Consider the following 21,554-nt stretch of genomic DNA (forward strand, 5'->3'; position numbering starts at 1 on the left):
CCTTCTTCTTCTTCTTCTTCGGCCTCTTCTTTTTCCATTTTCGGCTCAGCGGCTCCGCTCCGGTCGTGGCTGCCTCGCTTCTTCTCCCTGAGGCCTCGCTTGGAGGATACCGTTGCTACAATCTTCTCACCCCCGCACACCTCGCCGCCGCCATACACCCCGTCACGACTGCGCCCACCTTGGAGCGAGCTGACAAAGGCACGAGTGTTACCGCAGCTTCATACACACATACACAGACACGAACACACACACGCGCGCGCGCCCTCTACCCCTGTACCAAGCGACGTCAAGGCTGGACCTGACGTACCACACTTTCACGTCCCGTCATTGCTGCCCCGCTCTCCTGGTCCCACCACCTGTCCCTAGTCTTGCAAGGTACACTAGTCACTCGGCACACACAGACTTTGTGCCATCACCACTCGTGATTCACCATCGTCATGGACCCATCCTCACATCCCATCAACATTACCACGACGGCACCTTCGCCTGCCACGTCGGCCGTACCTCAGCCTCACGACGAGATACACCCTAGGCTCCTCTTCTCTGGATCTGCCTCCCTCGGGGGAACCTATCTCGGTGGAGTGGGTGCAGGTAGCAGCGACCACCCGAGCGGCAGCAATGCATACACCTCAAGCTCCCTCCTACCGCCGATGCGTAGCCCCAGCAATCCCTCAATGGCTCCCAGAGCACCTTCGCCAGTCGTAGGAGCCATAGGTGGTCATAGGTCTCCCTCCCTCGGAGCCGTTCAGGGGACAGGCACGAACAATGCGGCAGCAGGAAGTACCAACAGAAGCATCAGCAGCACCTTGCCGAGACCGGTCTCCTTGTTCGAGCTTGGAAACAAAGGAGACGACTTATTCGCCGTCTTTGCAGGAGGCATGTCACCTTCCAGCGGATCCAATGCCTTTACCCCGTTCGCAGCCGGCCTCAATCGACCTGCCTCGGCCATAGAGAGCGCTTTCTACGACGGTGATAAACCAACACACGTCAACAGGGCATCCACGTTGTCTCCAGCACCGGTTGATCAGCCAGGACAAAGTTCCTCCTCCTCTTCGCCTGCTCGCTCAGGTGAGCGGCCCACCAGTCGGCTGGACTTCGGAAGACTACAACAGCGGAGCAACGCTGCCGCGGCGGCAGCAGCAGCTGCTGCTGCTGCCCTTGCCGCTTCTCAGAGTCACTCTGGTCCTTCCAGCAACAGGCAAGAGCAACCTCGAGCACACGCTGCTGCTGTACCAGGCGCCGCCCCCGGTGTTTCCTACCCGAGCGTCAATCGATCGCCGCCAGAGCTCGTGAGACCTCGACCGGAAGTAGCAGCTCAGAGGTCATTCTCTGGCGACAATGTAGCAGGGAATATCGGTAATCTTGCGCTGGATCAACGTGGACCTCCCCTCGCATCGCCAGATGGCTCACAACACGGAGTTGCTTTCAACAGTAACTTGTCCAGTCCCCTAGACTCTGGTGTTCCAGGCTCTTATCCTTTCCCTGTGCCACAACAACGGCATCACCAGCAGCAGCAGTATCCACAGCAGTACCAGCAGCATCAGGGCGGTACTCCCAATCATATGCACGGCTCCCGCAATGCCATCGATAGACTCAACAATCACTCCAGGGCGTCGCAGCGTAGTCCAGCCCCGGCCCGTATAGCTTCCCCTTTGGACCCGAACAGACACCGTTTCAGTTCTCCAGTTCCGCTCCACCTTGGCGACTCGGGTTCTGCTGGACAGACAATGCAGCCTCACATGGGCACAGGCGACGCCACCGGCTCAGGATCCAACAACAATGTCAATCCTATGCGGAAACAGCGCGTGACGAGCTCATCGCCAGACAATGATCCCAACAGACGCTTGACGGCTCTGGAGGTGGCAATGACTCAGCTCACCCAGGGTCTGACTGGTATTGCCCGCGACGTCAGCTGGTTGATGGAGAGGGAGAAGATGAGGAGTGACGGTGGAGGTCACTCACAAGCAGACTCAATTGCTTCCTCCAAAGAGGCCGAGATCAGAGCGATGAGGGAGCAATTGGACATGCTGAGTGGGAACGTCAGGCATCTTGTGTCCGCTCAGCAGCAGCAGCAGCAATTGCCTCGCCGGGGTTCTGGCGGAGTGAACGTCGGTGGATTGGGATTGGCTGGCAATGGGCCACTTCGCTCCAGGGCTTCAGGTGGTGGCCCTTCGTCGCCCCAGCTGCCGCCCACGGCTCAGGGTCTAGCGCCTCTACCGCCATCGGATGCTCACCTCAGCGCTCCCAGGAGCCCTCTTGCACTCCCCACAATACCGATGGTTCAGCGCGGCCCATCTCCTCGTCCTGGCGCAGGCGGGCGAGGCTTCCCTCAGCAGCAGCAGTCCTCTCAGCAGAATTGGCTGACCTCACCTAATGCGGATGTCCGCTCGCTACCCCAAGGCCAACCACAGCGATGGAGTCAACATCTTTCTCCAAATGCGGGTGGTGGTATGGCGGGCAATGCTGGTCCCAATGGACACCAAAGTGGACCTTTAGACAATGGCTCGACTTCCACCTCGATTGATTTGTCGAGCTCACCACTCATTGTATCAAAGTGGGAGCATCTGCCATTACAGCCTGATCTTCTTCGATCGGTGCTCAAGTACGGCCTTGGCCCACCCAACAAGGTGCAACAGCGCGCCCTTCCCTTTTTGCTTCGAGGCTCAGACGTGATCGCCCAAGCACCTCCTACGCAAGAACGCATCGCCTCCTATGTCATACCGGCCATCCATGTCGTGCTCACTACTCTGCGCTGTCCATCTCTGTCGGGCAGTCCTTCTGCCAACAGCAGCGGTCCCTTCGTCCTCATCGTGACTACCACTGTTGATCAAGCCACTCAAGCGCAGAGGATGGCTGTGGGTCTCGGAGGCGCACTCGGAGTGCGGGTCCACATTGCTGCTGGAATCGGAGCGGACCTCGAGACAGACGTGAGGAGTCTCGTGCAGACTCGCCCTCACATTGTCGTGGGCACTCCCACAAGAATGGTGGAGCTTGTCGCACGCCTGAAGGACCTCAAGCAGACTGGCTTTGGCAGTGGAGGCGGAGAGCAGATGCCCGACCTCGGTGAAGCTCGGATGGTCATCTTGGATGAAGTCGACCAGATGATCGCTCGGAATCTTAGCCAACACGTCGGAAACATGCTAAGAGCTCTGCCTGCGCCTAGCTGGTCAGAAGGAAGTCCAGGAGGGCCCTCGAGCCCTCTAGTCTCCCCTAGTCTGACGCTCGGAAGTCACAACCCCTTCGACATGATGTCCGGTAGGGCTGGCCCTTCGATGCTCGGGCAAAGTTCGACAAAGGGGGAGCGACAGACTGCCATCTTTTCCAACACTGTCCCGCAGGACGTGCTTACATTTGCTCAGACCATTCAAGCGAGAGACAGCGTCAGGGTTCTGGTAAGGAGGGAGGGCACGACGGTTACTCAACACTCTGCTGTCGGTACGGTGGGAAGTGGCGGGAGCGGAGCTGCTCCCTTCAGCACTGGTGGTGTTGGGTCCAACAACCATCAAAGCGGTGTCGGGGTTGGTGGTGGAGGAGGAGGAGGAGGAGCAGGAGGCTTCAGAAGCGTCTCCCCTGCCGTGGGCGGAAGCGCCTTCAATGGCGACAACGGCGGCGGTGCAGGCGTGGGTCAATCGAGCTACGGCTCGTCTGGCTTCTCTGGTCAGACTCTGTATCAAGGAGGTGGTGGCCAAGGCTATGCTCAGTCGGGCGGCAATCACCCGTCGTATACTCGGACATCTCCTGCCTCTCGCCAGGGTCAAGGCTATGCCTAAGCGGATCGAACTCATTCAAGCGGTAGAGGGACAAGCGTGGCAGAAGCAGGGTAAGCCTTGCACCATTCGTCGTATCATCGTCATCGTTATCATCATCAGCAGCGCATAGATCATCCATCGCACATCGTTACCCTTCTCCATGATCATCGTGTATTTCCTTCGCTCTCATCCTCGTCTGTACTTCCCCCTTGTTCACCCTCACCCTCTCCCTCTCATCGAGCGGCCATCGTGTCCCTCGCGCCGCGAGCTCGTCTACTCTACGCACAACCCCTAGTCCTGCTAGCGCTTTCGCTCTTCCCTCATCTGTAGCCTTTCATACATCCAATCAGATCCCGTCCGTCAACTTCAGTCCCACGTGTGCTACGAGAGAAAAGGCCCCACATCGGCACAGCCCCTTGCTGGACCGCTCCTGCCGAATGGGACGGGACAAGGAAGAGGGGAAGCAGTGCGGAAGCAAGCCGGCCGGCCGGCCTACAGGCGGTGCACGCTGCGAAGCCGTAGTACTGCCGTGCGGTCAAAGGCGGGGAGGGGCTCCATCCAGTTCCCCCACTGAGATCCGTTCCATGTACAACGGGTGGCGGGGTGGGTGGTGGAAGAGGAATTGGGGGAGACGCGGAGGCTGCCCCCACCCCCGCATCGTCCTTCCCCTCGCGTCGCCCCCGCGTTTGGTTCCCTTTCCGCTTCTGAGGCTTCCCCACAATCCACGCCCGAGAGGCTGACAAGACGAGACGAGGGACATTGAGCGCAAGTGAGATTGAAGTGGTAGGTAGGATTGCTACTAGCAACGACGAGAAGAAGCTGCACCATCATCCTTCTCCACGCTCTTCAAGCTCTTCCCTCCTCCTCCTCCTCCTCCTCCTCCTCCTCATTGCGACTATGAGCACAGCACAAGTCATCAGTCCCAGCGACGCCGGATACGAGGAAGCTCGCGTCTCTCGCATCTTCAACAAGCGTCGTCCCAACAAGAAGCCTGCTGGCATCTTCTTTCCAACTAGCGAAGACGAGGTAGTGGCGGCAGTGGAGACGGCTGTGCAGCAAGGCAAGAGGATCTCTGTGCGATCAGGAGGACACAGCTGGGCGGCTTGGTCACTGCGGGACGATTGTATCCTCATCGACACTTCCCGTCTGGACACTTTCCAGCTGGATGCAGAGCGCAGACTAGCAACAGTCAGTACGGCCATGACGGGTGGCAAGCTGAATGGGCTCCTCTCCAAGAGCGGCACTGGACTGGCTTTCCTCGGTGGACACTGCCCCGATGTGGGTGTGGGCGGGTTCCTCCTGCAAGGTGGGCAGGGTTGGGGATGTCGCTTCGTCGGCTGGGCCTGCGAGCAGATCGAGTCGTTCCGTGTCGTGTTGCCTCCTAGCAGCAAGAACGACCACCAAGTCAGAGTCATCGAATGCTCCCGCTCGCAGAATGCCGACCTATTCTGGGCTGCTCGTGGGTGCGGGCCGGGCTTCTTCGGCGTCATTACCTCCTTCACGCTGCAATTGAGGAAAATGCCCAAGCTGGCTGGGTCAGTGTACTTTTTTGACACAGAGGAGTGCTACGACGAGCTTGCACCCTGGTATCTACAGAAGTGCCGCGACTTGCAAGGACGAGCTGAAATCGTCATGATTGGTTTCCGATCAGACAAAGTCCTTCCACACCTCTCTCCTGTGCGGAACGTCATCCTGATCCGCCCGCTCATCTTTGACTATGAAGACGAAGCAGAAGGGCAGGCCAAGCTCGCCGAGTTCGAAGAAGGGATGCCCTTTTTGGGCTCAAAGCACAATCATGTCCACGTGCTCAACGAAGCTAGCTCCATGGCCCTCGAGTACGAGCGGCAATGGGAGGACAATCCCAATGGGAGGTACTGGGTGCAAAATGCTTGGCTGGACGGACCGCTGGACAAGGTGGCAGACACAATGGCTTGGGCTTTCAAGAATATCCCTAGCAAGGCGACGTTTGTCCTGCACTACTCGATGGACTGCAAAGAGCGGCATGCCCTGCCAAAGGACATGTGTTTCGATGTACAGACAGACCACACCTACTCCATCTACTCGATTGCCCCCGAGGACACCAGGGAGGAAGACGAGCAGTGCAGCTCTTTTGTCAAGCAAGCCTTTGACATTGTTGACTCGCGCAGACCTGAAGAGGGAGGATCAGTGGGCATCTATCTAGGCGACTCGGATTTGACAGTCAGGAGGTCAAGGTTCATGGGCGAGGAGAATTGGACAAAGTGGAAGAGACTCAGAACAGAGTATGACCCGAAGAGGATGATGGTGGGGTATGATGGGGAAGATGAGAAGGAGGATTGGAACAAGGAGAAGTGGGAGACGCAGACTTGAATGTGCAATAGTCATGAGATTTATAGTATCAAGCTCAACAGAGATCAGGGCAGCGATATTGAGCCCATGCATGTATTCTGGACACTTCAGTTGATCAACGACTCTTTGCAGCCATGCCACCATCCACCTCCAGCACTGCTCCCGTCATGAATGAGCTCGCATCGCTGGCCAAGAACAGGATAGCATCCGCACACTCTTCCGGATCCGCCCACCTCTTCATCGGCACTGCTGCTGCCAGTCTCGCATCTAGATCCCTATGTGTTGGGTCTGAAGTATGTCCAGGTGTCCGAATCAATCCAGGAGCAATGGCATTGATGCGGATCCGGTCCTCGGCGTGCTCCAGCGCAGCGACCTTTGTCAGTCCCACGCTGCCATGCTTTGCAGTGCAGTATGCTCCAAAGGTTGGTACTCCCTCCAGTCCTGCACGCGAAGCGACATTGATGATGATCCCTCTTGAAGCGCGAGGGGAGGAACTTGTGGGAGATTGAGTGAGCATGACTTTGAGCTCGGCTTTGAGACTGAGGAACATTCCTCGCGTGTCGATGGAGTGCACCTTGTCGAACTCGCTCTCGGGGAGGTCGACGATGCGCTGCAGCTTACCGCCTGTAATGCCTGCACAGCTGAGGAAGGAAGGGAAAGCAAGGTAGTGTAAGTAACAGTACTTACGGATGGCGCTGGTGTCAAGAGAGAGGGATCCTCCTTCGCAGCCGTACTCACTTGATGGCCACATCTAGTCTCCCAAAGGAAGACACACCCAATGCAACCGCCTCCTCCAGACTCTGCAAGCTGGTGACATTACAGCTTGCAAAGACTGCTTGAGTACTTCCCGCACCATTGATCTCCTTCGCCAGCGCCTCGCCTAGAGCGGCATTGATGTCGGCTATCACGACGTGGTACCCTTCAGAGGCGAAGAGCCGAGCGCATTGAGCGCCGATACCGCTCGCTCCGCCTGTGATGAACACTACCCTGGGAGGTGGGGAGGAAGTTGAAGCTGTCATTGTTACTTGATGCTGGTTTTGCCTATGATCTGGTTGGTACTTTGAGAGTTCGAAGAAGAACCATGAGCTAGTTAAAGGAAATTTAAGCAACATGCAGTCCGAGCCTTGTGGGGTAGACTAAAGGAGGTAGGCCAGTGCACGGTGGGGGTTGGTCCGATGTGGGGTTGCACTCAGAATGCGGGGTAATTGGGGACTGGTGGTGGGGTGGCTCACTGACCCACAATACGCAGACACAAGCGTACGTATGGCAAGATTTAGGTAGAAGAAGTTCGCATTGACACACAACGGAGAAGACAAGCAAGAAGAGGCTCTCAAGAGCGAGCATAACGGATACCAATCTGTCCCAGCTTGTATCCCCCGTACGTCAGACCCCCAATAACAGTCAAAGCGGTGGGAATAAATGTGATGAAGAAGCCCGATGGGAAGAAGTCGATCTTCGAAGCCTTCCCCCTCTTCATAGGCGCAATGACCAGAGAGGACTTGGAGCGAGGTGGTGTCGCCTTCTTCTTCTCCGGTGTCTTGTGCAGCAAGACAGTCGAGGTCGCTTTTGAGAAGAGATTTGTAGACCAAAGAGGCTCGAGAGCAAAGTCATCGGAAGCTTCTGCCTTTCCCTTCTTGGAAAGCACAGCAGAAGATGTAGTGGGCACGTGGGAGTAGGCCAGATCCCTGGGCATACCGTTGATACTGATGGACTGTGCTTGAATGTTCTGCGCATAGTACGAAGCAGTGGATGGCTGGGCAAAGATGTAGACGTTCAGAGCTTCTTGCTTTCCGCCTTCGGCTTGTTCCTGGACGCTGTAGATAGTATCTTGAGTACTGAGAACGGCGGTAATTTGGGCACTCGCTTGCCCTCTCTTGCCGGCCCAGACTTTCTGGAAAAGCGGCAGTATCGTCTCGGTGACAAAAATCTGGGAGACTGAGCCGGGGAAGTGATCGATGGCATCGGCGATGGCTTCAAGCTGCGCAGTGTCGCGGCTCACTGCACGATGGTTCTGCTCCGGGTGTCTGTAAGATTGAGGATTCACCAGGCTATGGTCTACGACCACGATGTGGACCGGCTCGGAGGCGACCTCGAGCACATTCGAAGGGGCCTCCTTCTCCTTGCGGCTGCGAGCGCTCGAATATCGCACCACGCGGTCAAATCGAGGCCAGTCGTTGGCATGAAGACGCGAGGCTGAGATGAAAGAGAAAGTCTCTCGATCCATAGACACAGCAAAGAGCTCTCTTAGCCTCTTGATCAGGGCGTCCGTTTCGGGCTTGTCATGATGAACAACGACGATGCAGTTGCCCGCGGCCAAAGCGGCGGCTACGGGACCGAAGACAGCGTCTAGTGGAAGCGCGAGGCTACTGCATTCTTCTGGCAGTACAATGGCAACCACACCGACAGGCCTGTTGAGCTTGTGGGTGACCGCCCCAGTAGGTTTCCACAGCGCTTTCTTCTCGGCGACTGACAGGGGTTGGTCAAGTGTATCGGCGTGTAGAGCCAGGTTCCTCAGAGTGGCATATAGCGCATCCTCGAAGTCTCTGTCGCTGACCTTCTTGAGGGGCGCAAAAGCCTGACGCAAAGCTGCTTGTCCAGTCTCGATTCCTACAGAGAGCTTTCGTAGAGCTTCGTGCCTGGTGCGGACGTTCTCCAGGCGGCCATCGATGCTGGCGGAGAAGACGTCAAAGAGAGGCGAATGGAGTGACGAAGACATGTTGTCCTAAATGACGTGTGATGAGCTTTGACCGGTACGAACGGGAGATGGTTGAAAGTCTTGGGAAGGTCTCTCATGGAGTCGTATCCGTGACCTCTTCAAATTGAGAGGCTGAGCTGCGTACGGGAGAGCAGCCGCCACGCTTTCCGCTCGGGGTGGCTGTGTGGGGTATGTGGGGCGTGTGTGGGGGTGACTCCGTGGGACGTGCACCTTGTCCCGCCAAATACCCGCCCTTCCCTCCTCGTCTTCCGGCAAAGAGGAAGCCGCTTCCTTCTTGTCTTCCTGTTTTGCCAACTAGACGATATCATAGACAGCCATGACTCACTTTCCTTCACCCATTCGCCCTGGCGAAAATCAGACCCACTCTACCATCCACGAGGATGGTATGATCATCGAGAAGAACCTGGACATTCCGCTCAAGGATGGCGTCAATGTCATGCGATGTGATGTTTTCCGGCCAGCAGCAAAAGGCAACGAGGTGGAACAGTACCCAGTGATCATGACAATGGGTCCATACGGCAAGGATGTACCGTACTCTGTCTTCTACGCAAGGTCCTACTCAGAGCTACCCGATGAGCAGAAGAGCAAATGGTCAGCCTGGGAGGTCCCCGAACCGACCTACTGGACAGCACAGGGCTACATCTGCATCCGAGTGGACGAGAAAGGCTCCGGTCAGTCCCCAGGATTCTTGGACACCATGTCTGACTCTACTTCGTCCAACTTCGCTGAAGCCATCGAGTGGGCCGCCGTCCAACCTTGGTCGACCGGCAAAATTGGCCTGCTTGGCATCAGCTACTACGCTGGCTCGCAATGGCGTGTCGCTGCCCGCCAGCCCAAGGGACTAGCCTGCATAATACCCTGGGAGGGCATGGCAGACTACTACCGGGATCGCGTAAGGCACGGTGGTATCTTGAGCGACGGCTTCATCAAATTCTGGCAAGAGCGTCAGATCAACCACAATCAGTATGGCACACCAGGAAGCGAAGGCGCCAATGCCAATGTCAACCTTCCGGGTCTGGCTCCTCGACCGCCGAACGTGGAGGGCATCTTGTCTCCTGAGCAGCTTCGAGAGAACAGGACCGATCAGACCATCGACACGGCGGAGAACGAATTCCTCGACGACCCCTACTTCAGCTCAAGAGACTACAGCCTCGCCAATATCAAAGTGCCCATGCTCAGTGTAGCCAACTGGGGTGGTATCAATCTTCACCTGCGAGGAAACATTTTGGGCTATTTGGGTGCTGCTTCGACCTACAAGTGGCTACACTGTATCACGGGACGTCACGACTTGCCCTTCTACCTCCCGGAATTTGTGTCGCTCCAGCTGTCCTTCTTCAACACCTTTCTCAAAGGCAAGCCTGACAATGACGGTAGGGACTGGCTCAAGGGGCCGTCGACGGAGTCTGGTGCTGTTCCACCCGTGACATACACCTTGCGAAAGGGCAACCCTGGCTTCAACAAGACCGAGGCCGAGCGTACATTCCCGGTCAAGACTGCTTCCGCCTGGCCCATTCCTGGAACACAATACGTTGACCACTTCTTGACTTCAGAGGCCAAGCTCGTCCGAGAAGCACCGCAAGAAAATTCCGAGCTTACTTACAAGGGCTTGACAGGCGACAGTATCTCCTTCTCCACCGCTCCATTCGAGGCGGACACAGAAGTGACTGGACACCCAGTCTTGCACTGCAAGGTGGGCATCAAGGCAGACGAGACGGGCAAAGTTCCGAAGGACATGGACATCTTTGCTACGATCCGGAACTTTGATGCTGCTGGCAACGAGGTCTTCTACACTGGCACGGCGGGCGATCCTGCCGGTGCCACCAAGGGCTGGCTGAGGCTGTCCCACCGCAAGCTGCAACCCTCGAGCCAGCCCTGGCTGCCGGTAAGGTCTTACACGCGCAAGGATCTGCAGCCAGTGGAACCCGATGAACTGTACGAGACAGTCGTGGAGTTCTGGCCGACTTCGCTGGTTGTTTCAGCGGGCGGAAGACTAGTGGTGGAAGTAGGTCCGAAGGATCAGCAGGGCTGTGGAATTACTGTGCACGCGCACCCCAAGGATCGCAGCGAGGAGAAGTTTGGAGGATTGAACCGATTGGTGTTCGGACAAAGCACCAAGCTGGTGCTCCCCATCATTGCATAATTTCCCTGTCCCTCTTAATTCTCCATACATCTTTTCAAACAACAAGTGTCTGTTTCTCTTCACTTCTGCAATTCATCTGATGATCTCGAATCGCGTGCTTTCTAAGGCAATAGCGAGCCATTCGCGGGTCTGTGCGGACGTGTGGGGGCACTCGGGCGAGCGTGGGGGCCCTAGCCGGGCTTCTAGTCCACCCCGCACCAACTGTCCCGGCTTCCGTATTTCAAGAACTTCAAGCATTCCGTGACATGCAACAAGCTCACCCTCACGACTGAATAGTAATGGCGGCTTCAACACGACAGAAGGTCGTGCTCATCACCGGTAAGTAGGAAGATCCGTCGCCTCGGTTAGTCTTGCTCCGTGTCTCACAAGACTTCTTCCTCTCCCGTCCACCCTCCACAGGCTGCTCCGGCAGCGGTATTGGCTACCACCTAGCACAAGCCTTCCGCGCCCATGGATGCAGGGTCTTCGTGAGTGCTCGCAACCTCACAAAACTCTCGCCCGACCTGGATGAAAGTTTCGACAAGGTCACGCTGGACGTGATGGACGAGGGCAGCATACAGAAAGCAGTCGCTGAGGTGGAGAGCAAAACCAGCGGCAAGATCGGTGAGTGGAGCGCGTGGACTTGCGTGGAACAAAGCCTGAGCCATGGCTGATCCTATGATTGCCCCATGCTAGACATCCTCATCAACAATGCCGGACAAGGATGTGTGGGCCCACTAGCGGAGGTGCCAATCAGCAAAGTGGCACAGACGTATGAGACGAATGTTTTCGGCCTGTTGCGAGTGACGCAGGCTGTGACAAAAGGCATGATCCTGAACCGTAGCGGACTAAGTGAGAAGCAGCTTTAGTCGGTGGCATTGATTGAAAAGAGGAGCTCAAGTCTGACGCCAGCCCGGCTCTATACACAGTCATCAACATATCCTCCATTGTATCCTACGTTCCTACGCCATGGGCCGGTGGTGAGTTTATTGGTCAAGACCAAAGCCGAGCCACAGCCAATGCTGACACTGTAAAACTGCCATCGACAGTCTACTGCTCCACAAAAGCGGCAGTCACCTCTCTGTCCGACGTTCTACGCATGGAGCTTGGAGGCTTCAATATAAAGGTCCTCTGCGTCTTCCCTGGCGCCATCCGCTCCGGCATCGGCTCAGCCAATGCCGCCGCCTTTGAGCAGCCGAGCGACAGCAATTACGCCAACGTCAAGAGTCGAGTACTTCAGAGGGCCACCTGGTCGCAATGTCCCCAGTCTACCAATGCTGCTGATCTGGCAGAGGAAATTGCTACGGCGGCACTCAAGATAGATCCACCAGCGTACCTGGCGGCGGGACATCGAGCTTGGCGGGCCTGGTGGAGCTACTATCTGCCGTATTGGGCTAAGGATTGGTTCTGGGGCCGGCAATTCGGCATCGATGAAGTGGGAGGCAAAGCGGCCAAGACGATGTGAAGTGTTCACCTAGCTTGCCCTTCTCTCTTTTGTTCAAGCTTGTGCACCCTGTCCCTTACTTCAAATCGATTCATGTCTGACGTTTGACCCGAAATGGAGATTGAGGACACGATGAGACAGAGAGCCACGGCGAATATAGTACACAGAGACAGGTGCTGCATTACCACTGTCCTCCAATCTTGAAGACGAACCACTTTTCCGCCATTGGGAAACGGCCAATTGTGTTGTTCCAGACCCTATTGGCCACCTGTTGCACCAGCACACCGCTCAGCATGAATGTGAGAAAGAACCTCTCTCCTCCGTTGGCACCACTACGGGAGACAGGAGATGGTGGGCAAGTGCGAGCGTTGATCAGCCCGTTTACTCTGACCAGCGTAGGTGCAAAGGCGAGAGCGTACTTACAGAGGTCTGAGCGCAGAGTCTAGCTCGGTGTTGAGTGGCCTGTATCGCGGCATCCCCCTCACATCCGCTGCCCAATCTTCAGGCTGATCTGCGAACCTCACGTGTCCATCCTCAGTCGGGAAAGCAACACTTTCATCAACAGAGACGGTAGTGACCGTCGTATTGGGTCGGGCAGGGGTAGTGCGATTCCTCCCTCCTGCCGCCTCTCCCGGGGTGTCGAAACCTGAGGGACGCTCCGTACCTCGCTGTGTCGTCGCGGAGGGAGCGGTCGAGGACGATGATGAGGTGACAGTACGAACGTTGCTCATGGCGTTCTTGAGAAGAGGGGATCCCACTGACAAGCAGGCAAGATGATGGTGAGGAGGTATTCACGTATCTAGTAATTACCAGCCGACTGCAAGAGAAAGAAAGTATTGGCGGATCCTTGCTGCGAGGGTCACGCAGCAGAAGGAGAGCATGCAAGCTGTGGGGGCAGTGTGGGGAAGCGGGCTACAGTCGCCTGCAGGTCAAGGGGCGTGTGGGGGCGACCTCCGATGCAGGACCGTGCGAGTGCGGGGAAGAGGAGCCTGTCCGTGGCCGAAGCCCGGTGGGAGCGTCGGTAGCAGAGAGGGGATCATCGCCCTACGGCTCACAGGTCGCCTGGAATTACCATCCTTTACTTTGCACCATCGCTTTTTGCTATACGGTTCAACTCATTCCCTTTGTATCGCCATACAGCCATCACCAATTATGCCCACCGCCGTAGGACCTTCCTCCTCTACGCTCACGGCTCCGGCCTCAAGCTCCGCTCCAGCAAACCCGGGCCGCCTGCCAGTCTTCTTCTTCTCCCATGGCACAACCGCCATGATGGGCGAGCAGTCTGAGCCCGCCGCCTACTGGGAAGAGGTGGGCCGCAGAGCCATCGAATGTGGCGTGGAACGCCTCGTGTTTCAAGGAGCTCACTGGCACCCGGATACGCCTGACTTTCTGGTTGCCACGAACCCCAAGCCGCCTAAGCAGCCCGTGGCGTGGGTGGAACCATCCAAGTACGTCAACTTCGAGGTAGACATCGACGTGCCTTTTTCCGAGCACATCATCGAGACGTTGAACGCGCAGGGAATCTCGGCAAAGGCCGCTCCAGACTTTGAGATCATCCATGACACTCTCTTGATCCTGCGGTGGATGTTCCCAAAGGGGCGCTCGTTGCCCATGTCCATCATCTCCACCAATGGCTTCTTCGACCCCCACAAGAACCTGGCCGTGGGCACCGCACTCTCACATCTTCGCGATGAGAAGTGTCTGCTCATCGGATCAGGGGGAGCAGTGCACAATCTCTACCGACTCAACTACACCCAAGTCATTTTCCACAAGGACAATTTTGCACAGGAGAAGGAGCCGGAACAGTGGGCTATTGACTTTGGACAGGCGGTCACGGATGCGATCAAGAGGTACTCGGGGCCGAAGCTGAGGAGGGCACTCGTGAGCCTGATGGACTCGCCTCAGTATCGCGATGCGCACGTGAGTAAATGAGGTGCTGACAATGATCGCTCCACCAGGCATAGACTCACACATTGCTCCCCTCGCCGACCTCTCTCCCTCTCTGCTAGGGCACCGACGATCATTACCTCCCTATTCTCTTCTCCGCGGGCGCAGCAACAGGCTCTGAGCGAGACCTGCGTCAGCCCAACCATGTCGGCGCCGAATGCTGGGAGTGAGTGCACGTTCCTCATGGTTTTCAAATTCTCGCGCCCGGACTGACTGCTGACATGTTGAACGTCCTTTCACGTCCTCTTCACAGACTCCGCAATATGCGCAACACCCAGTATCAGTTCGGTCGATGGCCTCAGACTCCCTACTTCACGGATCTTCCCAAGAGGGCAGCGTCCTGACCTAAGAGTCTTTGATTGGTATCTCAGGGGTATTCCGAGATTTAACGTAATTTTACATGTACAAAACCCGATATAGTGCGTGTCTCTTCTCATTCTTCGAGATGTACAATTTTGTTTCCCAGTGACACCAATCAGGCGGGTGGAGCCATCGCCTGCTGCTCTTGACTGTGAGCGGGCCCGTCCTCCCCCTGCTGCTGCCGTTGCTGAGTCCTGCTTCCAGCATTACGCTGATTGATCTCACTCAAACGCTGCTGCCTCTCCATGCCCGTCGCCAAATCGGCCAGCACTCTGCCGAAGATCTTTGCCGAGGCGCCCGGCGTGCGCTGGCTGAGCTCGCTCAGAAGCATCCTCGAATATACTTTTAGAATGCGCAGGGGAGCTGAGGGGCCCGAGAGGTCGCCGACGAAGCGCAGCTGGTAGCGCTTCTTGGCATGCGAAGCCTTGTCTCGCTCATCGTGCGGTCGCTGCAGCCGTGCGCTTGGACTGTCAAGGGATATGACGGTGACCGCCGCTGAACTGTCTGCTTCGACTTCTGCGTCCGTCTGGCTGTTCCCATGCTGAAGACTCTTCGAGAACGCATACAGGTAAAGACTTGCGTAGAAGACGATGTTGATGCTGTATGTCAGCACGGCTGGATACGATCGAGCCAAGTGGATGAGACGGCCACACGAGCCAGCCACTAAGTCTGCGTCGTCTGGGCATTCCAAGCGCTGTCGGTGCACCTGGAGCAATGCTGCATTAGCTTGCTTTGTTCCCTTTCGCCCTCCGAGCTTCTGGACGTCCGCAAGATCCACCATAAGCGACAAGTGGATGAAGTGCATCATCTGTTCAAAGCTGACGTTGGCTAGGTCCTCGTTGTCAATACTGTCTCCTGGATCAGACTGCTGAGCGTGACGAGCAGCTACGAGATCACAAGATTGTACGAGAAGGTTCCGGAAGACTTCATGAGGCTGTCTGAGTGCTCGAATGATCAGAGAGTTGCGAGCAAAAGCTCTCAGACTTGTCGCATACAGATGCAGAGTGCAACTGAGAACCTTCGAGTTGAGTAGCGAAGGTTCGGGAAAGATGGTGGCTGTCCCTTGCTGACCATTTGAGGCACTCGCCGCCACTGACGATTGCAGGCGCTCATGAGCCTCAGACAGTGTCACTGAAGGCTCGCTGCGGTACGACTTCCACATGCTTGCATTCGGTGCCATCCATTTGCGATCCGAGTGAGGCAGCTCGGCACGGAGCTCGTCAAGACTGTAGATCGGTGGCACCTTCCAAGCGGAACAGAACTCGAGATCAGCAACGACGCAGGTCCACGAGGTCCTCTTGATGCCTTCCCAGTGAAGCCATGCTTGCCATTGATCGTGCGTGGCACTGGCCCCCGTCGCGTCACCTGCTGCGATTTCTGGCGTTGGCTGATACTCGAGAAGATGGCACCGTCGGACCATGGTAGCCAACGCGGAGCGCTGAGCTTCTCCATGCTCGAGTAAACGCTGGTTACCAGCGCTCCCGAAGGAAATACTGACGATACATAGCGCTCGGATAATGCTCAAGGAGCGAGCATGAAGATTTTCTCGAAGGCAAGTGATGTTGATTGCGCTGTGAACGGTGTCTGCTAGATAGTCGGCCAATTGTCGAGCATTTGGCATCTGTGAGAAAGAGCATCCTAGGGCGCAGCAGGCAGCTAATAAAAGAGGGTGAGCAGTCGCAGGGTGAAAGCTCGGCTGGTGCAGGAAGTTGTAGCGAGGATGAAACCTTTCGAAGAAAAGCTGTAGCATGAGATCATAGGTCTCTACGTTGATGCTCTTCAGTATTGATCTGACCGAGTGCTCGCCTTGTCCATCCGCGTCCACGAAGTCGGCCAATGAATGCAATTTGGTGACCGACGAAGCATCAATTGCAGGCACTTGGCAAGACGACTCTTCTGCGATGATGTCAGGAGTAGCATTGAGGTGGTGTGCTGCCAGATGGTCGAGCTTGGTCTGACTTGGACCCTTCTCGGGATACCAAGAATTGGGCCACTGTGTCGGCGCTGTGTTCTCCTCACTGCTGCGTGAGTGGGTCTGCGATGTCTCGACATTGTCGGCTCCTGAACCAGATGACTGCAAGTTTGGCGAAGGGAGTGGTCGGACTTGGCGGGTGGGAGAAGCCCTGCGGGAAGGAGCTGTCAGGTCTTGTGGTTCGAGCCGACGCTGTCTTTTGCGAGGTGGGTTGCCCTGAGATTCACTAGACATGCTTGGCGGGACCGGAGCCTGTGGCCGTGCCGGACTTTGCACCGCAGCCGGGGTCGTAGACTCTCGACGCGAAGAGGGCAAACCAAGCCGACGAGAGCCGTCCAGGAAGTCTGGAATCTTGGTCACTCGGGCCGGGGGCTGGAGGCTGACGCTGTGCGATCTGCGTTCGGGAACGTCTAAGGAAGCGGCGCCTGCCAAGAGATCTAGGAGATTGTCGGTAGGAGCGAGAGCATGAGATCCCTGAGAGTCTGTAATCTGTGGAGCCGGTGCCCACACTGATCCGTGACTGGCATGCGGCGTTGAGCTCGAGCCTTGGGCCATCTGATACTCAAGACCAATGAACCCAAAAGGATCCGCCATGTCCTCCACTCCAACCGATGGCAATGATCCAGGCGAGGCAAAGAGCCACTCTAGATCTGTCATTGCGAGGATGTCGTCTCCCGAGTGCAGGTTCGAAAAGTCTTGAAGCTGGACGTGATGCGAGGGGGTAATCGCATTCATCTCGAAGTCGGAGGATGGAGTAGGATTGGTGGCGCTGATCAACTCAACTTCTTCGCTGAAAGACACGCTCGTGGTTTCAGTTTGAGGCTGATCGGCTGCAGGGAAAGCTGCTGCGAAGGGAGCACTGTTGCGATGGGCTGCACGATCCATAGAGAGAGACGTCGGCAGTGACGCGGAAGAGCTGAGCAGAGGCAAGCTAGCCGGGCTCTTGGCCGTGACGGACACATTGTGCGCTGGAATGAAGGGCAGGCTAGGCAGGGCGGGTTGTTGCGATATGGATGCCATGTGAGAGAGTGCTGGCGGATCGCGTCGCGGGGATGCCGAGGGGCCTGAAGCGGCAATGTGACTGTCCTGTACTCCTGAGCCTTGTCTTGGCGAGAGAGGACGTGCTGGCGTGGACGTAGGCTGCCTAAGAGCGCTGGTAAGCTGAGGCGGGGAACCTCGATTCCCTCGAGTTCGTAGTCTGGCTGCAGTACCGACATCGTCATCGCTGTGATAGCCTGTGTCCAGAGACGAGTCGGATCGATGAGAAGCTTGACTGGGGCGAGAATTCTGCCTCGCTCTCCAGCTTTGCAGCAGGCGTTGGTGGGCAGACGACTGCGCATCCGAGTCATTGTCGTCCACCTGCCGGCTGCAGTCACGAGCCAGCGCCGGCTTTCCCACGCACTTCTGGCATGGTCTCTGGCCATCGCAACGGATCTTCATGCGAGAACAGCGCTCACAAGCTTTTCGTATTCTAGTTGGAGCTCGTCGCTGGTCCGGCGAGGCCAGACGAGAGCTGGCGGCGAGCGCGTCCGCAACTTCTGGTCCATGCGTCTGTTGATGGCGGAGAAGGGCATCCTTTCGAGAGTACTCCTTGTTGCACACCGAACAGACGTGTTGTTGCTGCATGCCATCTTCCTGGCCTTGGTGGATGAGCAAGTGCCGGTACATGTGCTCTGGGCGACTGAAGGACCGCTCGCACACCGGGCAGGGTGTACGGTCTTCCTCTCGGACAGGCGGACGTCTCGGCCTCGCGGGTTTATTGGTGGGAGCGATTGGAGGGCCACTGGTCTGCGGCCCTGAATTGGGAGAAGAGGAATCAGTGGTGCGACTCATTGTGGAGCACCAAAGACCAAAGCCCTCGGCTCGGGAAGCCCGGACTGCGGGGGTGGGATAGTGGGGGGGATAAGGGGTACGAGGATGCAGATGTGGCCAAACCTTGCTAAGCCGCCTCTCTGCGGGGAGGACGCGGTGGCTTCCGCGCGTCGGCTCACTGCCCTGCTCCGTGAGAGGCCTTGTGCCGGACAGCCGGACAGCCGTACGTTGCTACCCCACACGTTCCCCCTATCGGGTGGGGGGGGGGGCCCGCGAATCACCATGCTGCAGCGGTGCGTCCGGCCCCACAGCGTCCGCCAGCTGCACGCAATGGCCCGGTGACGGGCCAAGCTAGAGCTACCAGTAGCATCGTCCGTCCGGAACGAAGATCGAGCGCTGCGTATGCGACACGGCAAGGGGGACGCTTCGATACGACTGACGTGTTCAGACAAACATCATCCTCCATGGTCGCCTGGTCAGAGCTCAAGCCAGGGGAGCGCAAGATTGGGTCAGTACGGTATGCGAAGTGAGGTGAAGTGAAGTGTAAGCATCCTATTGACCTGATCATTCTCATACTGGCCTACTCGCTGGGTGCCCAACAGCTCAGATGAAGTAGCGAGCGAAAGCAGCGAAGCGGCAGGACAGATCATCTTGAATCATACCTGTATGAAAATTAGTGATCCCGATCGCAGCCTTCGCTTCTACCGTGAGGTGCTAGGCTTTCAGGAGGTCATGACCTGGAAGTGAGTCTGTTCGGAGAAGCACTCAGGAGCGTGGCTGCGTGGACAGCTAATGCCAGACCCTCCTGTGCTTGCAGTACTGGTCCGCAAACTGTCATCTTTCTCAGTCAACCAATACCAGGGATACCCACGAGTGAAATCTTCAAATCAATGCAGAGTCGGGCGGGTCTAATCGAGCTGCTCTACCTTCACGGGACACAGCCGTCACGTCCAGAAGCCAACGGAGTCCCCGCGACTAATCCGCTTGGGTACTTCCACATTGGACTGTCCGTGCCAGACGTCGAGGTCATTCTAGCCAAGGCAGAAGCATTCGATGACAAGGGTGTCCGGGTGATCAAGCCACTGGGTCCGCCAACCTCCATGAGCGTCATGGGTCTACCGACAGACACCCCGGCATTTCATAATTCCACAGACTTCATCTTCTCCAAGGTTGCCTTTATCGCTGATCCCGACGGGAATTGGATTGAGCTGGTGCCCCAGGCGATGCACAAGGCCAAGGAGGTGACTGCGCAATGAGAACACAGCGAGGCACAGGTACTGCGTCATAGAACACTATACATGGGATTCGAGCTTCACTTCTCGTGTGTATAAGCGTGAATGGTGAAATTGACGATGACGATGTGAAGCAGACGAAAGTACAATGAGGACGCTACGAATCAGATGGTTGCAACCTGTGGTGCGGTGGCCTGTGCTACTTGAGGCGGGACAGTGATGGATCTGTCAACTGCGTCAAGCATGGACTCATTCTTGGCCTTTCCCACCTCTGCCTGCTGAGCAGCCCACGTCTCTCCGTCTTCGTAGGTATAGAGATAGTGAGCGGTCTTCAAGGGGTTCAAGATGGGCACACCAAGCTCGGCGTCGTTCTCACGGACACCTAGAGCTTGCGATCTGCTGTTCTCTTGACAGAAGGTAGCACGCGGCCACCGCAATTCAAAGAATTTCTGCAGCCTCTTCTCGATGAGGCTGTGCGACGCTGTTGAGTCCACGTCCTTGAACAAGTAGCCCAGCATATCTGCATCCTCGATTGCTTGTGAGCCACCCTGACCAAGATGCGGCAGCATTGGATGAGCTGCATCACCAATCAGTACGGTCTGGTTCTTGTGCCAATTCTTGAGAGGGTCTTGGTCTCGCAGTTGCCACAGACCACACTCTTCACTGTAGGACAATAACCGCTGGATTGCGGGTGAGAAGTCTGAAAAGGTCTTGACGAGCTCAGCGACGGAGCCTCTCTCAGACCAGCTCTCCTTTGAATCGACTCCCTCGGACAGCGACTTGTCTGGGCAAGCAGCTACGATGTTGATGTAGTCTCGACCTTGATAAGCGCAAGTGTAGGCAACGACTCGGCGATCTTCGGCCAGGAAGATATTGCAACCCGATGTGTCGAAGAGGTAGCTCCATTCAGGATCGGCCTTGATTGGCTCTCCTGGAATCAGGCAGCGGTAGGCTGAGTGACCGCTTGGCTTGGCTACCAGTGTGTCGCCGATGACTTCGCGTTGGATGACAGACCTAATTCCGTCGGCCGCAATGAGAATGTCTGCCTTCAAGACGGTGCCGTCATCAAGAGTGACTGAAGTGTCGTCCACATTGGCCCGGACTACCTTCTTGCCCAGCAAGATTTTGGGTGCCTTACCGGGGACCGTGCCGTCATCAGCGGTGGCGTTTGCCAAGAGTTGTTTGTGCAGAGTCACACGGTGGTTGAGCAGCCACGGTGCACCCCACATGGCGGCTGGGTCGAGGCGCTGCTCCATGACCTTCTTGCCCTTGCCGGTGTGCTCGCGCACCACTTTGAAATGGGGACTCTCTGACAAATCGACTCCCCACTTCAGAACCAGCTTGGAAGCATTGGGCCCGGTGCTAATGGGACATAAGGGTGGAAGTCAGCTCTGGATGCGATCTCGACGAATGACCACGAAGCGAAGTAGAGTCGATTCCATACTCACTGAATGGCAGCTCCTGTCTCAGACTTCATTCCCCATTGCTCGAGCACAGTCACATTGTGGCGCTCTCGTAGGGTCCGTGCTGCAGCAAGACCCGCAATACCACCACCCACGATGATGATGTTGAGGCCTTGAGGTGCGGTGGAGCTGGCTTCGGAATACTTGGACATGATGACTTGTAGAGGTCTGGACGTAAGGAAAGAATGGATAAGGGAGCTGGGAGAGCTTTGTAACTTAAGGAGCAGACCCGATCGGCCTTGCTTCGAGGCTCGAGAGGATAGTCTCGTGGCTTCAAGGTTCGGACACCCAGTTCGGACCTCGACTACCCCGGACGCCCTCGATGCTCGCTGCGTTGCTGATGCGTATGCAGGGACCACGACACTCCCGCTCCCGCTCCCGTCTGCCCCCACCGAGGTCCGAGTGGGGGGTC

The 21,554-nt window shown here is 56.7% G+C and overlaps 12 protein-coding genes across 12 annotated transcripts; 6 read left to right on the plus strand and 6 right to left on the minus strand.

The window, feature by feature from the left end:
- Nucleotides 1-56: 56 nt before the first annotated feature.
- On the plus strand, nt 57-4,114 carry BCV69DRAFT_282403 (hypothetical protein). Its single transcript, XM_025492346.1, has one exon. It carries the CDS (start codon nt 438-440, stop codon nt 3,768-3,770), a length of 3,333 nt encoding a protein of 1,110 aa, XP_025348049.1. The 5' UTR covers nt 57-437; the 3' UTR covers nt 3,771-4,114.
- Nucleotides 4,115-4,464: 350 nt separating this feature from the next.
- Nucleotides 4,465-6,223, plus strand: BCV69DRAFT_312179 (FAD-binding domain-containing protein). The gene has a single exon (XM_025494904.1). The coding sequence runs from the start codon at nt 4,647-4,649 to the stop codon at nt 6,096-6,098; it is 1,452 nt and encodes a 483-aa protein (XP_025348050.1). The 5' UTR covers nt 4,465-4,646; the 3' UTR covers nt 6,099-6,223.
- BCV69DRAFT_282404 (short-chain dehydrogenase/reductase SDR) lies at nt 6,095-7,183 on the minus strand. Its single transcript, XM_025492347.1, has 2 exons — nt 6,816-7,183; nt 6,095-6,718 (listed from the first exon to the last, which is right to left on the minus strand). The coding sequence occupies exons 1-2, from the start codon at nt 7,094-7,096 to the stop codon at nt 6,193-6,195; spliced, it is 807 nt and encodes a 268-aa protein (XP_025348051.1). The 5' UTR covers nt 7,097-7,183; the 3' UTR covers nt 6,095-6,192.
- Nucleotides 7,184-7,343: 160 nt separating this feature from the next.
- On the minus strand, nt 7,344-8,903 carry BCV69DRAFT_282405 (hypothetical protein). The gene has a single exon (XM_025492348.1). It carries the CDS (start codon nt 8,791-8,793, stop codon nt 7,408-7,410), a length of 1,386 nt encoding a protein of 461 aa, XP_025348052.1. The 5' UTR covers nt 8,794-8,903; the 3' UTR covers nt 7,344-7,407.
- Nucleotides 8,904-9,028: 125 nt separating this feature from the next.
- Nucleotides 9,029-11,022, plus strand: BCV69DRAFT_282406 (alpha/beta-hydrolase). The gene has a single exon (XM_025492349.1). It carries the CDS (start codon nt 9,110-9,112, stop codon nt 10,931-10,933), a length of 1,824 nt encoding a protein of 607 aa, XP_025348053.1. The 5' UTR covers nt 9,029-9,109; the 3' UTR covers nt 10,934-11,022.
- A 119-nt stretch (nt 11,023-11,141) lies between these two features.
- BCV69DRAFT_282407 (NAD(P)-binding protein) lies at nt 11,142-12,463 on the plus strand. The gene is made up of 5 exons (XM_025492350.1): nt 11,142-11,251; nt 11,333-11,536; nt 11,609-11,764; nt 11,842-11,892; nt 11,962-12,463. Exons 1-5 carry the CDS (start codon nt 11,212-11,214, stop codon nt 12,375-12,377), a joined length of 867 nt encoding a protein of 288 aa, XP_025348054.1. The 5' UTR covers nt 11,142-11,211; the 3' UTR covers nt 12,378-12,463.
- On the minus strand, nt 12,399-13,239 carry BCV69DRAFT_282408 (hypothetical protein). The gene is made up of 2 exons (XM_025492351.1): nt 12,780-13,239; nt 12,399-12,688 (listed from the first exon to the last, which is right to left on the minus strand). Exons 1-2 carry the CDS (start codon nt 13,085-13,087, stop codon nt 12,538-12,540), a joined length of 459 nt encoding a protein of 152 aa, XP_025348055.1. The 5' UTR covers nt 13,088-13,239; the 3' UTR covers nt 12,399-12,537.
- A 166-nt stretch (nt 13,240-13,405) lies between these two features.
- BCV69DRAFT_282409 (LigB subunit of an aromatic-ring-opening dioxygenase LigAB) lies at nt 13,406-14,785 on the plus strand. Its single transcript, XM_025492352.1, has 3 exons — nt 13,406-14,276; nt 14,366-14,469; nt 14,557-14,785. The coding sequence occupies exons 1-3, from the start codon at nt 13,509-13,511 to the stop codon at nt 14,645-14,647; spliced, it is 963 nt and encodes a 320-aa protein (XP_025348056.1). The 5' UTR covers nt 13,406-13,508; the 3' UTR covers nt 14,648-14,785.
- BCV69DRAFT_293543 (hypothetical protein) lies at nt 14,576-17,852 on the minus strand (the record flags this gene model as incomplete). The annotated part of the gene is made up of 2 exons (XM_025493839.1): nt 14,576-17,507; nt 17,594-17,852. 2 exons carry the CDS (start codon nt 17,850-17,852, stop codon nt 14,779-14,781), a joined length of 2,988 nt encoding a protein of 995 aa, XP_025348057.1. The 3' UTR covers nt 14,576-14,778.
- Nucleotides 17,853-18,033: 181 nt separating this feature from the next.
- Nucleotides 18,034-18,360, minus strand: BCV69DRAFT_240437 (hypothetical protein; the record flags this gene model as incomplete). Its single annotated transcript, XM_025489997.1, has 1 exon — nt 18,034-18,360. A coding segment is annotated over one exon (327 nt), but the record flags the coding sequence as incomplete, so codon positions are not given.
- A 730-nt stretch (nt 18,361-19,090) lies between these two features.
- Nucleotides 19,091-20,178, plus strand: BCV69DRAFT_282411 (Glyoxalase/Bleomycin resistance protein/Dihydroxybiphenyl dioxygenase). The gene is made up of 2 exons (XM_025492353.1): nt 19,091-19,190; nt 19,265-20,178. The coding sequence occupies exons 1-2, from the start codon at nt 19,114-19,116 to the stop codon at nt 19,701-19,703; spliced, it is 516 nt and encodes a 171-aa protein (XP_025348059.1). The 5' UTR covers nt 19,091-19,113; the 3' UTR covers nt 19,704-20,178.
- Nucleotides 19,779-21,464, minus strand: BCV69DRAFT_259059 (FAD/NAD(P)-binding domain-containing protein). Its single transcript, XM_025490652.1, has 2 exons — nt 21,128-21,464; nt 19,779-21,041 (listed from the first exon to the last, which is right to left on the minus strand). The coding sequence occupies exons 1-2, from the start codon at nt 21,292-21,294 to the stop codon at nt 19,844-19,846; spliced, it is 1,365 nt and encodes a 454-aa protein (XP_025348060.1). The 5' UTR covers nt 21,295-21,464; the 3' UTR covers nt 19,779-19,843.
- Between the last annotated feature and the right edge of the window lie 90 nt (nt 21,465-21,554).

This window comes from Pseudomicrostroma glucosiphilum (genome assembly GCF_003144135.1).
Source record: "Pseudomicrostroma glucosiphilum strain MCA 4718 unplaced genomic scaffold BCV69scaffold_6, whole genome shotgun sequence".
In the NCBI taxonomy this organism is placed as follows: domain Eukaryota; kingdom Fungi; phylum Basidiomycota; class Exobasidiomycetes; order Microstromatales; family Microstromataceae; genus Microstroma; species Microstroma glucosiphilum.

Coding starts and splice junctions, on each gene's coding strand:
- BCV69DRAFT_282406 (XM_025492349.1), top strand. CDS start 9,110: ATGACTCACTTTCCTTCACCCATTCGCCCTGGCGAAAATCAGACCCAC.
- BCV69DRAFT_259059 (XM_025490652.1), bottom strand. CDS start 21,294: ATGTCCAAGTATTCCGAAGCCAGCTCCACCGCACCTCAAGGCCTCAAC. Junction 21,042..21,127: donor GAGACAGGAGCTGCCATTCA/GTGAGTATGGAA, acceptor ATGTCCCATTAG/CACCGGGCCCAATGCTTCCA.
- BCV69DRAFT_282409 (XM_025492352.1), top strand. CDS start 13,509: ATGCCCACCGCCGTAGGACCTTCCTCCTCTACGCTCACGGCTCCGGCC. Junction 14,277..14,365: donor CTCAGTATCGCGATGCGCAC/GTGAGTAAATGA, acceptor CCTCTCTGCTAG/GGCACCGACGATCATTACCT. Junction 14,470..14,556: donor GTCGGCGCCGAATGCTGGGA/GTGAGTGCACGT, acceptor TCCTCTTCACAG/ACTCCGCAATATGCGCAACA.
- BCV69DRAFT_282405 (XM_025492348.1), bottom strand. CDS start 8,793: ATGTCTTCGTCACTCCATTCGCCTCTCTTTGACGTCTTCTCCGCCAGC.
- BCV69DRAFT_282403 (XM_025492346.1), top strand. CDS start 438: ATGGACCCATCCTCACATCCCATCAACATTACCACGACGGCACCTTCG.
- BCV69DRAFT_282407 (XM_025492350.1), top strand. CDS start 11,212: ATGGCGGCTTCAACACGACAGAAGGTCGTGCTCATCACCG. Junction 11,765..11,841: donor CCTGAACCGTAGCGGACTAA/GTGAGAAGCAGC, acceptor CTCTATACACAG/TCATCAACATATCCTCCATT. Junction 11,893..11,961: donor TCCTACGCCATGGGCCGGTG/GTGAGTTTATTG, acceptor TGCCATCGACAG/TCTACTGCTCCACAAAAGCG.
- BCV69DRAFT_312179 (XM_025494904.1), top strand. CDS start 4,647: ATGAGCACAGCACAAGTCATCAGTCCCAGCGACGCCGGATACGAGGAA.
- BCV69DRAFT_282411 (XM_025492353.1), top strand. CDS start 19,114: ATGAAAATTAGTGATCCCGATCGCAGCCTTCGCTTCTACCGTGAGGTG. Junction 19,191..19,264: donor CAGGAGGTCATGACCTGGAA/GTGAGTCTGTTC, acceptor CTGTGCTTGCAG/TACTGGTCCGCAAACTGTCA.
- BCV69DRAFT_282408 (XM_025492351.1), bottom strand. CDS start 13,087: ATGAGCAACGTTCGTACTGTCACCTCATCATCGTCCTCGACCGCTCCC. Junction 12,689..12,779: donor GACTCTGCGCTCAGACCTCT/GTAAGTACGCTC, acceptor TGTCTCCCGTAG/TGGTGCCAACGGAGGAGAGA.
- BCV69DRAFT_282404 (XM_025492347.1), bottom strand. CDS start 7,096: ATGACAGCTTCAACTTCCTCCCCACCTCCCAGGGTAGTGTTCATCACA. Junction 6,719..6,815: donor AGACTAGATGTGGCCATCAA/GTGAGTACGGCT, acceptor TTCCTTCCTCAG/CTGTGCAGGCATTACAGGCG.